The sequence below is a fragment of the Thamnophis elegans genome, chromosome 1, assembly GCF_009769535.1.
Source record: "Thamnophis elegans isolate rThaEle1 chromosome 1, rThaEle1.pri, whole genome shotgun sequence".
Taxonomy (NCBI): Eukaryota; Metazoa; Chordata; class Lepidosauria; order Squamata; family Colubridae; genus Thamnophis; species Thamnophis elegans.
The window spans coordinates 172585124-172599446 of NC_045541.1; the positions used below are offsets into that span (position 1 = coordinate 172585124).

Below are 14323 nucleotides of genomic sequence, written 5' to 3' on the forward strand. Positions count from 1 at the left end.
CAAGAGGAGCTTTATGTACCACAGACCTGGCATTTAGCGACAACAGCCTGAGTCCAGGGTCCTGATCACTTGCGTCATCTGGTCTCGGAGTGGGACTCATAGGGCCGGAAGGAGGGATCTCTGTAATGTAGCGAACCCTCCTTCCCCGATAATGGCCTGCCCTAAAGTCCCCGCCGTATCTGCCCCTCCCTGTTACAACCGTAATACCCCGACCCGAAAAATAGGGTATAATACCTTGTTTTTCGACGTATAAGACTCACCTTTTTCCCTCAAAAAAGAGGCTGAAAATCTGGGTGCGTCTTATACACTGAATATAGCATTTTTTGCCTGCCAAAACTCCGCCCCATTTGCAAAAATGGCCATGCAGAGCCTTTAGGAGCCTTGCAGAGTGCTCCTGGGGGCTGGGGAGGGCAGAAATGAATGAAAAATGGGCCGTTTTTTGCTCAAACTTGCCCCCCCCCCAGTCCCCAGGAGCACTCTATAAGCCTCCTAAATGCTATTCATGCCTTTTTGACAAAACAGGCCCATTTTTGCTCGTTTGGGGAGGGGCACACACCCCCCCCAGGAGCACTCTACAAGCCTCCTAAAGGCTATTCATGCCCCTTTTGGGGGGGGGGAAACGGGCCCATTTTCGCAAAAAATGGGTTGTTTTTGGGAAGCCTGCAGAGTACAAAAACTTTTTTAAAAATTTGCCTCTTCAAAATCTGCATCTTATACTCCAAAAAATACGGTAGTAAGTATTCCTTCCAAGTGTTCCTTCCAAGCAAAGGTCAACGGTGGTCAGGATCTCCTCACTTTCTGAAATTTCACACCAAGGTCGAATCTTTGCCTGACCTCGCAGGTTTGCGAGACAGGATTTTCTTCATTTCCTGCCTCACCCCGTGGCTCAACAGAAGGCCGGACTCCGCCGAAAGTGTCCGGTGCATCCTGGGGATGCTGCTACCGCCCTCTTGCTCCAGGGTCGCTGCAACACTGTCCACGGATGTGACGTTGGTGCTACTCTCTGGAGTGGTTTGGTGTTCTACGTAGGACAGGTATGAAACCTCCGGATGAGTTTCCAGACGTGACTGTAAAGAGGTCACCTTTGCGCCATCGCTCGGAGGAACGACGGCTGGGATTTCGACGTTCTGGGCCGAGTCGTTCTCGTAAAGATTGTGCGGAAGTTCCCCTGGGCTCCGCCTGGAAGCCCGGACGAGCGCGTGAATCACCGTAATGAACAAGACGACAATCCCAGAGGAGAAGATACAAGCACAGGTGATCCCTGTTTCTGTCTCGAATGCCATCATCACGTAGATCGAGAGGGCTGGAGGGCAAGCAGAGAGGGAAGATGAAATTAGAATAGAATAACAGGAAGGGACCTTGGAGGTCTTCTAGACCAACCTCCTGCTTAGACAGGAAATCCTGTACCACTTCAGACAAATGGTTATCCGACATCATCTTAAAAGTGTTGGGGCATTCACAACTTCTGGAGGCAACTTCTGTTCCACTGATTAATTGTTCTAACTGTCAGGAAATTTCTCCTCAGTTCTAAGTTGCTTCTCTCCTTGATTGGTTTCCATCCATTGCTTCTTGTTCTACCCTCAGGTGCCTTGGAGAATAGCTGGACTCCCTCTTCTTTGTGGCAACCCCTGAGATATTGGAACACAGCTATCATGTCTCCCCTAGTCCTTCTTTCTATTAAACTAGACATACCCAGTTCCTGCAACCGTTCTTCATATGTTTTAGTCTCCAGTCCCCTAATCATCTTTGTTGCTCTTCTCTGCACTCTTTCTAGAGTCTCCACATCTTTTCTACATCGTGGCGGCCAAAGCTGAATTCAGTATTCCAAGTGTGGCCTTACCAAGGCATTATAAAGTGGCATTAACCCTTCACTTTCTGCCATTAGAGTGGTATTATCTGTGTCAGAGTTCCAAATAGCGTCCAAAATTAAATCAGAGTCTGAGGTAAAGGGTTCCTCAAAGTTCCAGTTTATTAAGAAAGCCATGTTGGCACATCTGGGAAAATGTGAATGTGGCCAATATATCAAGAGCCAGTTTGATTAGAACAGAATAGAATAAATTAGAATAGAATAGAATAGAATAGAATAGAATAGAATAGAATAGAATAGAATAGAAGAGTTGGAAGGGACCTTGGAGGTCTTCTAGTCCTACGCCCTGCCTAGGCAGGAAACCCTATACCACTTCAGACAAATGGCTATCCAACATCTTCTTTAAAACTTCCAGCTGGGGTTCAAAGATGAACCGTCCAATTCCTTCGGAATAGAGGAATTTCAGGAATAGTCTTCTCACTGCTAAGCCCCGCCTTTTTCCAATCGGCTATCCAACATCTTAAAGACTTTAGTTTAGTTTAGTTTAGTTTAAAGTTTATTTATAGGCCGCCCTTTTCCCTGGGGGGGACTCAGGGCGGCTTACAACTCATGGGGAAGGGGATACAAACAGTGACACATAAGAACAATACATAATTAAAATAGAACACAACATTCATACCATTCGGGTGGGGGTGAATTACAAACTTTAACCCCAGGCCTGACGGGATAGCCAGATTTTAAGGGCTGTGCGGAAGGTCTGGAGGGTGGTGAGGGTACGAATCTCCACGGGGAGATCGTTCCAAAGGGTCGGAGCTACTACCGAGAAGGCTCTCCTCCGCGTAGTTGCCAGTCGACACTGACTGGCAGATGGGACTCGGAGGAGGCCTAATCTATGTGATCTAATTGGTCGCGAGGAGGTAATTGGCAGGAGGCGGTCTCTCAAGTATCCAGATCCACTACCATGAAGGGCTTTATGGGTGGTAAGTAGCACCTTGAAGCGCACCCGGAGATCGACAGGTAGCCAGCGCAGCTCGCGGAGGATAGGTGTTATGTGGGTGAACCGAGGTGCACCCACTATCGCTCGCGCGGCCGCATTCTGAACTAGCTGAAGTCGCCGGATGCTCTTCAAGGGCAGCCCCATGTAGAGCACGTTGCAGTATTCCAGCCTAGAGGTCACAAGGGCACGAGTGACTGTTGTGAGAGCCTCCCAGTTCAGGTAGGGTCGCAACTGGTGCACCAGGCGAACCTGGCCAAATGCCCCCCTGGTCACAGCTGACAAATGGTGGTCAAATGTCAGCTGTGGGTCCAGGAGGACTCCCAAGTTGCGAACCCTGTCTGAGGGGTGTAGTGTTTGACCCCCCAGCCTGAGTGATGGAACACTTGCCAAATTAGTGGGAGGGAAACACAACAGCCACTCGGTCTTATCCGGGTTGAGCACAAGCTTGTTAGCCCTCATCCAGTCCCTAACAGCCTCAAGGCCCCGGTTCATCACGTCCACCGCTTCATTGAGTTGGCACAGGGCGGACAGATACAACTGGGTATCGTCCGCATATTGATGGTATCTTATCCCGTGCCGTCAAATGATCTCGCCCAGCGGTTTCATGTAGATGTTGAAAAGTAGGGGGGATAAGACCGAACCCTGCGGCACCCCATATGTTAGGGGCCTTGGGGTCGATCTCTGCTCTCCAACTAACACCGACTGCGACCTGTCCGAGAGGTAGGAGGAGAACCACTGCAAAACAGTGCCTCCCACCCCCACCTCCCACAGTCGTCGCAGAAGGATACCATGGTCGATGGTATCGAAAGCTGCTGAGAGGTCAAGGAGAACCAGAATGGAGGCGTAGCCTCCATCCCTGGCTCTCCAGAGGTCATCGGTCAATGCGACCAAAGCAGTTTCTGTGCTGTAACCAGGCCTGAAGCCGGACTGGAATGGGTCGAGATAACTAATTTCCTCCAAGGACCGCTGGAGCTGGGAGGCCACCACCTTCTCAACAACCTTCCCCACAAAGGGGAGGTTGGAGACTGGATGATAATTGTTAAGAACGGCTGGATCCAAAGATGGCTTCTTCAGGAGGGGTCTCACCACCGCCGCTTTAAGTGCGGAGGGAAAGACCCCCTCCCGAAGAGAGGCGGTAACAATCGCCTGGATCCAGCCCCGTGTCACCTCCCTGCTGTTAGCAACCAGCCAGGAGGGGCACGGGACTTCCAGTGTTGGGGCATTCACAACTTCTGGAGGCAAGCTGTTCCACTGATTAATTGTTCTAACTGTCAGGAAATTTCTCCTCAGTTCCAAGTTGCTTCTCTCCTTGATTAGTTTCCACCCATTGTTCTTGTTCTACCCTCAGGTGCCTTGGAGAATAGTTTGACTCCCTCTTCTTTGTGGCAACCCCTGAGATATTGGAAGACTGCTATCATCTCTCCCCTAGTCCTTCTTTTCATTGTTAAATTGTTAACCACCACCAACGCTTAAAACAGCCTACAAAGGAATTGGGTATTAACCAAATTTGTGTCTTCCATACAAGATGCTAAGAATTGGATTCCCTCAACACACTGACTCGCAATTGTCCCATCCATAAGCATGCTGAAAAAGGCTTGGCCTATACCCGTGATGGTGAACCTATGGCTTTGTGGGCCACGGGGGGGGGGGGCACTCAGAGCCCGCTCTGCAGGCACCTGAGCTGTCTGCCCCGCTCAGCTCCACTGTGCATGTGAGCACGCCTCCTGCCGGTCAGCTGGTTTTTGGGTCTCTGCCACACATGTGCAGGTTCATGCATGGGGGCATGAGGGCGTGCGCATGGGCTGGGGAGCTCGGGGGCCAGGGGGCACACAGGATTGCATGTGCATGCGTGGGACAGGACCTGCGGGGGGGGGCACCCACGTTGCATTAAGGGCGTGCATCATGCACATGCTTTTGTCCCTTGGCGACAAAAAGGTTAGCAATCACTGGCCTATGCAGGGGTTCTCGACTTACAACGGTTGATTTAGTGACCATTCACAAAGTTACAACTGCAATGGAAAAAGGGACATGGCCATTTTTCACGCTTATGACCATTGCAGCATCGCCATGGTCACACGATCAAAATTCGGGCGCTTGGCAACTGGTTCATATTTATAACGGTTGCAGGGGTGATGTGATCTGCTTTTGTGACCTTCTGGTCAGCAAAGTCAATGGCGAAACCAGATCCACTTAACAACCATGTTACTAATTTAACAACTGCCATGACCGCCCGGAGTCCTTCGGGATTGGGCGGCATATAAATTTTAATAATAAATAAATAAATAAATAAATAATGATTCACTTAACAGTGGTGGCAAGAAAGGGCGTAGAATGGGACAAGACTCATTTAACAAATGTTTCACTTAGCAACATCAATTTTGGGGTGAATCGTGGTCATATGTCTAGGATTACCTGTTCGCTCTATTGCAATTTCTTTTATTTTGAATTAAACCACCCAATAGCCGGAACTCTCTGTGCAGTTTATAATAAAACACTCTAAAAAATTCCACTCTAAATTCGACAATAGGGCTGTCGAAAAACAGCCCTACAGCCAAACTGGAAGTCCGTTTCCAAATTTCTCATTTGCCCGTAGGGCCAGTTTTTCGCACTCCGGACACTTCAAGCGAAGCTCCTGAAGCCTCCAGAGGGCCTCGAGGCAGGGGGGAGGCTGTTTTCGCCCACCCCAGGCTCCTAGAAAGGAAGCCTCCGGAGGGCAAAAAACGGCCGCAAAAGAAGGCTGAAGTCAGCTGGCCCTCACTCATGCACACTGCAGCTGACAGGGCAACTATAAATTAAAATAGATTGGCTGCTTTTGTAACTTCTCTTCCTACCATTCCTTTATGTCTAATTTGTTTTTAAAGAATGGTTCTGAGAAGTCATATGGATGGGAGGTTTTATTTCCTTCTCAAACATAAGTTTCAAACCGCTTTTTGAACATTTCTTCTAGGAAAGGACAAGCAAAGGAAGGCAGAAAGGGAAAAGAGAAACGACTCACCTGATAGGTAGGCTAAAACGGCGCAGCAAAATACACCAACAGCCACATGTCTCACTTTTCGACTCTCCAACAGGAACCAGTCGCCTCTGTGACATAAGAACAGTATATATTTTTGATCATTTTTGTCTGCAAAGTAGACCGATCCCTGCTCCAAACATCTCATATGCAAACCTACTGTAATGTTGATAAACTTACATTTTGCCCTAAAATACAGAGTGCCTTCAACATACCAACCTTCTTTCTTTTTTAAGTTTTTTTTTTTTTAAGGATGAACATTCCATCTTTCCTTAAACAGTGTGTCCTCTGCATACAAATATCTCTGTGCAATAACCATCAAAATTTACATCATTCACATTGATGTTAATTCCCTAATCTTAAAATTATAGCATATTAAACAGTTGAACAGACCCTGTTTCACCGAAAATAAGACCTCCCCAGATAATAAGCCCTCCCCAAAAATATTGCAACACAGCAGCAGCCATGAGGTGCCCACGCTCTCCGCCTCCTGCACCTCAAAAATAATAAGACCTCCCCAAAAATAAGGCCAAGGGCTTATTTGGGGAGTCAAAAAAAAATAAGACTGTCTTATTTTTTGGAAAACAGGACAGTAAAATCTGTTTGTTTTTCCCTCTTAACATATCTTCTAATAAAAATGTGATAATAATATTTAGCATCATAATCCTTGTCATCATAATACTAACAGTTATCATATTGTTTATATCTCTATCTTAACATATTTTCTGCTGTTCTTTAATCCCCTCATTTTATTTCCAACTTCCATTTTTATTCTCTAACCATTGATAAAATAATTTCCCATATCATATAATATTCAGTTTGTTCTTTCTCCTTAATTGTCAGTGTTGATCTGTTCATTTCTGCACATTCTAATATTTTCCTACCGGTAATCACAAACCAATTTTCAATAGGGGCCATTCTAAGTTAACAACGGTACTGAAAAAAGTGACTTACAACCGTTTTTCACCCTTAACAACACCCAAACAACTGTTTTTCACCCTTAACAGCAGGAAACCCATGGTCAAAATTTCAGCCCTTGGCAACTGGCCTGTATTTACGATGGTTGCAGCATCCAAGGGTCATGTGATCACTATTTATGACTTCCCCAGCTGGCTTTTTGACAAGCAGAGTCAGAATTTGCTTAATCTTGTGATTTACTTAGCAACCATGATTTGGTTAATGACCATAACACCAAAAAAAGTTGTAAAATTGGGGGAAGCTCACTCAACCACCACCCCGCTTAGCAACAGACGTTCCGATCCCAATTATGGTCATAAGTCAAGGACTCCTTGTACTGATTGCCGTCAGCAAAATGTGAACAGCGCAAAAAGCAATATGTTGGAGCTGCCAAAGGTTTGAGGAAGCAAGCCATCAACTCTTTGAAATAACTCCTTTGTCAGCTCAAACTCAAAAACAAATGGCTTTTTATTAATGTCCGACCCATTTCTTTGAATGAAACAGCTCTTCTAAACTCTTCCTTCGGCCAGAGCTGTTGTTTTGTTGGAGTTTTGTTGCAGTTCTCTTCAACACGCAGGAATTCAAGCAGTTACTGGGGAGCAAGAATGTGGAGCATTGGTGGGAAAGGGGCAGTTGGTTACCAGAATTGAAACTTCAGCTTCACAGGGAGCCTAAGTCCATGGGATGGGGATGGAGCACGCGCAGGGTGGGGGTGGGGGGATGGAATCACTGCCTGTCTTTTGGGGGGGAGGGAAGGAAGGGGGAAGGAAAAAGAAGGAGGGAAAGGGAAAATGGGAAGGAGGGCGAGGGAAAGGAGGAAGGGAAGGGAAGAGGGAAAGGAAAGAGGAATGGGAAAAGGAAAGGAAAAGGAGGAAGGGAAGGTGGAAAGGAAAGGGAAAAGGGAAAATGGGAAGGAGGGCGGGGGAAAGGAGGAAGAGAAGAGGGAAAGGAAAGAGGAATGGAAAAATGAAAAGGAGGAAGGGAAGAGGGAAAGGAAAGGGAAAAGAAGGAGGGAGAGTGAAAGGAAAGGAAAAGGAGGAAGGGAAGAGGGAAAGAAAAGGGAAAAGAAGGAGAGTGAAAGGAAAAGAAAGGAGGGAGGGAAAAGGGAAAGAAAAGGGAAAAGAAGGAGGGAGTGAAAAGAAAAGGAGGAAGAGAACAGGAAAAAGGAGGGAGAGTAAAAGGAAAGGAAAAACAGGAAGGGAACAGGGAAAGAAAAGGGAAAAGAAGGAGGGAGAGTGAAAGGAAAAGGAGGAAGGGAAGAGGGAAAGGGAGATGAGAAGGAAGAAGAGGGAGGGAAAGGGGGAAGGGAAAATGATAAGGAAGGAGAGGGAGAGGAAAGAGAGGAAGGGAAGAGGGAAAAAGAGAAAGAGGGAGAGGGAAAGGAAAAGAATTGAATGTGGATTATGGGACAGAGAGAGAAGAGAAGGGAAGGGAGATGAGATGGGAGGTGGAATCCAGAAAGAACATTTGAAGTTTTAATTCAGAATCACCACAGCAACTTAGGAAAAATGGAGGAGCTGAGATGAAAGCATAATGAATACAGTGAATGCCAGTAGGCTGGATTCCAAAATTGCTCATTAAAATGGAATTTCACTTTATAAAGGCTGGCACATGGATGTGGTTGGTGTGTATTACATTTTGCCATTTTGCACAAGAACGTGATCAATGCCTCAAAACTGATGTGAGCCTGGAGCAAAACTCTAGAATGGGGAAACTTATGCAAACATTATTTTCCTATGATTCTGTTGCAGTTTTAATAAATTTTGTCGACCTTGGAAGTATCTAAATATTAACTACAAGCATCCTAGAGCCTTCATGGGTTTGCACATGTTAGATTAGCCAAACATGGATTGTAGTTCAACATGTTGTGTGAATCAGACTATTATAGTAAGCCTTACTCAGGTTCCTTTGTTTAGGTACAGGTTTTAATATAAAAACAAACACTCTGTTTTTTTTTAACCCTCCTTCAGTGTATGATGTGAACCCAGCCTTTATGTGGCTTAGCTCAATCAAAATCAAAGCCAAAAGAAAGACTTTAAATTATGTCAAGCCCAAAAGGCAACAGAATTAAGATATCTGTTTAATTCGATTCACCTTTGGATCGATTTTCTACTGTGGTGTTTCTCAACTTCAGCCATTTTAAGATTGTGTGGACTTCAATTCCCAGAATTCCCCAACCAGCTTGTTCATTGCAGAATACTCTGGGAATTGGAGTCATCTTAAAGCTATCAAGATTGAGAAATCAGTATTTTCTAGGCAGATAAAGAAACATCTGCAAGAAAATGACCAAGTGGTTGGTTCCTACCAGTTCGCACCTATTCGGTAGAACCGGTTCGTCAAATCTACCGAACCGGTTAGAAGAGGTTCCACCAGTGGACCCGGAAAGCAGGCCACACCTACAGAAGAGGTTCCAAAATTTTTTGAAACCCACCACTGGTCCTCGGATATGATTATTCTACACTATCATGCTCATATTTATAAAACTCAGGGCCTCTGTGAAAGGTAAGGATGACTATTGCATTTGTGGTGCAATCAGAACATTGCGTGTGTTGAAGTTGTTTTAACGCAAACCAAAGATGCCTTTTAAAAAACAAGTTTACATCATATTCTGATGCATGCCAGGGCTGTGTGTGAGGTAATTTAAGGTGGTTCTGACAAGTGTCGTCGGCATCTTCATATCCGGTCACATGGGCGGCAAGCCACTCCCATCTGGTCACATGGGCAGCAAGCCACTCCCACAAAGGAGGCCACACCCACAGAGTAGGTTCAAACAATTTTTGAAACCCACCACTGAAGTCAACCCACAGCCCAATTATAAATTAGATATATTCTCGCAAAGGTGAAAGTTTCCCTTCCACACATGTGCTAGTCGTTTCTGACTCTAGGGGGCGGTTTTCATCTCCATTTCAAAACCGAAGAGCCAGCGCTGCCCAAAGACCGTGGTCATGTGGTCGGCATGACTAAATGCCGAAGACGCACAGAATGCAATTACACAAAGGTTACCTATTTTTCTACTTGCATTTTTACATGCTTTTGAACTCCTAGGTTGGCAGAAGCTGGGACAAGTCACGGAAGCTCACTCCATGACTCAGCGCTAGGGATATATTCTCTACTATCAGACTAATGCTCCAAAATCTTGATTTCACCCTTGCATACTTTTATCTTTTTCCTGTATTTATGTAATATATATATATATATATATATATATATATATATATATATATATATATATATATATATATATATATATATATATATATATATATATATATATATATCCACTCATCTTATAACCAACTCGGGGTGACTCCCAATCATTGGTTTAGATCGGATTAAATAAAATTCAAAGGTCGTTAGTATATCTTGATTGACAGCATATAGGGTGTCAAGAGGAGACTCTAGAAAGAGTGCAGAGAAGAGCAACAAAGATGATTAGGGGATTGGAGACTAAAACATATGAAGAACGGTTGCAGGAACTGGTATGTCTAGTTTAATGAAAAGGAGGACTAGGGGTGATAGCAGTCTTCCAATATCTCAGGGGTTGCCACAAAAAAGAGGGAGTCAAACTATTCTCCAAAGCACCTGAGGGTAGAAAAAGAAGCAATGGGTGGAAACTAATCAAGGAGAGAAGCAACTTAGAACGGAAGAGAAATTTCCTGACAGAACAATTAATCATTGGAACGACTTGCCTCCAGAAGTTGTGAATGCTCCAACACTGGAAGTTTTAAAGAAGATGTTGGATAACCCTTTGTCTGAAGTGGTGTAGGGTTTCCTGCCTAGGCAGGGGGTTAGGCTAGAAGACCTCCAAAGTGCCTTCCAATTCTGTTATTTTATAAGACTATCCAAAGGTATACTACCCCTCAGCAAAGCAGAGGTCAATATACACCTTGGCTTAGCAGAAGAAATGAACCCATGTTACATGCCTCCCCCCCCCCCCTTCAAACCCAGTTCTCGAGAAAAGCCTTCGCGACCCCCGATCGCCTTCCGTCGCTTCGGGGCTCCCTGGGAGAAGAGAGCAGGGACGCCGCTCCGAGGCTTACCGCCCCCGCCCGCCATCGCATACGCACCTCTCGCTGCCCAGCGCGCCCCCCGAGGCCGCGCATCGCTCGGCGCCGCAGTAGCCGTGCAGGAGGCTGAGGAGCAGGCAGCTCAGGCTGAGCACCAAGCCGAGCGAGGCCAGGCCGGCGGCGATCGGGCGCAGGAGCGCGCGGAGCCACGAGCTCAGGTCGCGGTTGCCGCCGGCGCCCCCTTGGATCTGGAAGAGCAGCATCGAGGCCAGCACGGCCACCAAGCCCGAGGCGGTGCCCAAGAGCATCAGCGCGCCCAAGGCGCGGTGCCCGTATTGGGAGAGCATGAGGCCGGGACGGGTCCGGGCCGAGAGGGAACGAAGCGACCGCGGCGAAAAAGTCCGCCTAAAACTTTTTTTCCCCTCTCCAAAGTTGCGTCGAGGCGGCGCTTTTGGAGAGGGCGCGGCCGAAGTGAGCGGCTGCGCGGGGGGGAGGGGGTTGCTGCGGGGGTCTTTGTCGCCGCTGAGCGCCCGGTCCTCGGACCGGCGACCCAATGGAGCCTTGGATCCTATCGTGGGCTTCATCCTCCGCCGCAATAAAAACCCGGTTTGGCCAAACTCCGTCGCTGTGCGCTCAAAGGCAGCGCTGAAAACCAACCACACCGTGGCTTGAGTCGCGCCGAGCCCCCCCCCCCCGAGATGCGTTCAGCCTTTTGGAGCTGTGGTTCCCAATAAAGCTCCACTCAGCTCTTTTTTTTTTTTTACATTATTTAGTTTGTCAAACATGTACAACAGATGTAAATATAAACATGGACATGAACGAAGGAAATGGGTACAAATAAATGGAGACCGTAGAACAGGGACGGTAGCCTAAGAGCTAGTGCGCTTCGGCATGTAATATAAGGTAAAGGTAAAGGTTCTCCTCGCACATATGTGCTAGTCGTTCCTGACTCTAGGGGGCGGTGCTCCTCTCCATTTCAAAGCAAAAGAGCCAGCGCTGTCCAAAGACGTCTCCGTGGTCAAGTGGCTGGCATGACTAAACACCAAAGGCACAATTACCTTCCCACCAAAGGTGGTTCCTATTTTTCTACTTGCATGTTTTACATGCTTTCAAACTGCTAGGTTAGCAGAAGCTGGGACAAGTAACTGGAGCCGCTATGCGGCGCTAGAGATTCGAACCGCCAAACTGATTGACAAGCTCAGCGTCTTAGCCACTGAGCCACCATGCCTGTCCCTTTGCATGTAAAGCATGTTACTAAGTTTTTGATGCCAGGAAAAGATGGATTTATTCTTCTAGCCCTTTAATGCTAGCAGTGTGTATTAACCATTAAGCAAACTAAGCACATGCTTAGGGCACCAGGCCCAAAGGGAGCAAAGTTCAGAAATAAAAAGAAAAAAATGAAGATTTGTACTGTATGTACAAAGAAGAGGCACCAAGATTTGTCAGTGCTTAGAGCACCAGTGAGCCTTAATCCACCACTGAGTGTAAGGAAGCTTCTAATTGGGGCTTATAGCAATAGCACTTAGAGTTATATACCACTTCATAATACTTTACAGCCCTCTCTAAGCGGTTTACAGGGTCAGAATATTTCCCTCAACAATCTGGGTTCTCATTTTACCAACCTCGGAAGGATGGAAGGCTGAGTCAACCTTGAGCCTGGTGAGGATCGAACTTCTGGCTGTGGGCAGAGTTAGCCTGCAATACTTCATTCTAACCAGTGTGCCACCACGGCTCATATACGGGCAGTTCCTCAACATACGACCTCAGTTGAGCACACAATATCAGTGGCTAAGTGAGACATTTGTTAAGAGAGAGTTGCCCCATTTCACGACCTTTCTTGCCACTGTTGTTAAGTGAATCACTGCAGTTGTTGAGTTAAGTCATATGGTTGCTAAGTGAATCTGGCCTCTCCCTTGACTTTGCTTATCAGAAGGTCGCAAAAGGGGATCACATGAGCCCCGAACACTGCAACTGTCGTAAATATGAGTCAGTTGCCAAGCATCTGAATTTTGATCATGTGACCATGGGGACGCTGAAACGGTTAAAAAATGGCCATGTCACTTTTCCCAGAGCTGATGTAAGTTTGAACAGTCACTAAATGAACTGTTGTAAATCAAGGACTGCTTGTACAGGTAGTCTTCTTCTTGGAACAGTGATTTTTTACTACTTTACTTGCGACGGTAATTTAATCTGGAATAACAAGCATTAAAACGGTAGCGGTTGTTAAACAGATCACCAAGTGATCTTGTCTGGTTTTACAATCTCTTGCAGTGGTCATTAAGGAAACATGGCGGTCTTTTAGCAAAACACATTTTCCCCAATGGGCAATTTTTGCTGGAAATCAGAAGAAAACCCCAGTGACATGCAAAAAATTATCATATATTGTGGTTCCACAACTTCTTTTTTTTTATAAAGTTGTTTTCCTTTTCTACAAACATATTATTGTGTGAACAGTGTGGAATCAGGGCTACATTTTAGTACAACTAAAAACACTCTTCATATTTTAACCCAATTAACAATCTTATAGACTTTTAGGAGTAATGCACATATTTTATTGAATTATAATCTTTCCTTAATTATTCAACATTTCAGTATATTATTTTCTTATGCCAATCTCCATATTCTTGATATCACTCCCCTCCTTTTACTACAGATAGGAAACCAATAATCATATTTGTTATGCTTAATTAACTTATATAATTCTAATACTAATACACAAATTTATATTGAATTATAATCTTCTTGATGCATGGACTTCAACTCCCAGAATTCCCCAGGGATGTCCATACATCTTAAAGTTGTTGAGGATAAGAAATATTGTCACAAACTACTTCAAAGGACCTGTTGATAATACTGCTTGCGCGCACACACACACACGCACACACCAACCTCTTTTTTTGGCTAGTGTTTTATTCATTTCACTCTTGGAAGTGTTCATAGTTATGGCAAAACACAGCAATAGCAAATCAGGAAAATGATAAATCTAACTAAATCAAGTTTACACCACCGCAATTTACTCTCTGCCAATCTTTCTCTCCATACTTCCATACGTTTCCTGTTGTTCTTCTCACCTCTCTTCTTCTGAGGAACTCAGCAAGTTCACCTAACCGCAATTTTCTCGGTCTCGACAAACTCATTCTTCCTTTCAAGGCTTCAGTTTGAATCTTATTTATTCTTCTTTATGACCCAACAACGCCCCCCCCCCCAATGAACTTCACTTTACTAGTGGCTTCTTTGTACACAAAGCCACACCCTTCATTTTTCTGCCTTTCTCTTCCAATTTTATGACACACACTTAAATCGAGTTATTTTCATGTTTCTCCCGATGTGCCCATCCCTCATTTCTATGCAACAAAACAGACAAAAATACATTGTCCTTTTTTTTTTGCTTTCTTTATCAAACTTCGAGCAGAAAAGCGGAAAGAAAAATGGATAAATATAGATACTACTGACCTAGAGAACAGGAAACCCAGCGCTTTCAGAAGCAAAGGGGCAGCTGAAGACCTCAATCCTATTCAGGTCTAACAGATAACAGATTAAGAGAG

At 45.5% G+C, this 14323-nt stretch overlaps 1 protein-coding gene across 1 annotated transcript; it reads right to left on the bottom strand.

Annotated features, from left to right (window-relative positions):
* Positions 1-806: 806 nt before the first annotated feature.
* Positions 807-11125, bottom strand: TMEM221 (transmembrane protein 221). Its single transcript, XM_032214339.1, has 3 exons — positions 10839-11125; positions 5800-5885; positions 807-1303 (listed from the first exon to the last, which is right to left on the bottom strand). The coding sequence occupies exons 1-3, from the start codon at positions 11123-11125 to the stop codon at positions 807-809; spliced, it is 870 nt and encodes a 289-aa protein (XP_032070230.1).
* Positions 11126-14323: the final 3198 nt, after the last annotated feature.

What these genes read in the sequence shown, in the direction of transcription:
- TMEM221 (XM_032214339.1), bottom strand. Translation starts at nt 11,125, where the DNA reads ATGCTCTCCCAATACGGGCACCGCGCCTTGGGCGCGCTGATGCTCTTG. An exon ending in GGCGCGCTGGGCAGCGAGAG is followed by an intron (nt 5,886 to 10,838) that starts GTGCGTATGCGA and finishes CTTATGTCACAG; the next exon opens with AGGCGACTGGTTCCTGTTGG. An exon ending in CGTTTTAGCCTACCTATCAG is followed by an intron (nt 1,304 to 5,799) that starts GTGAGTCGTTTC and finishes CTTGCCCTCCAG; the next exon opens with CCCTCTCGATCTACGTGATG.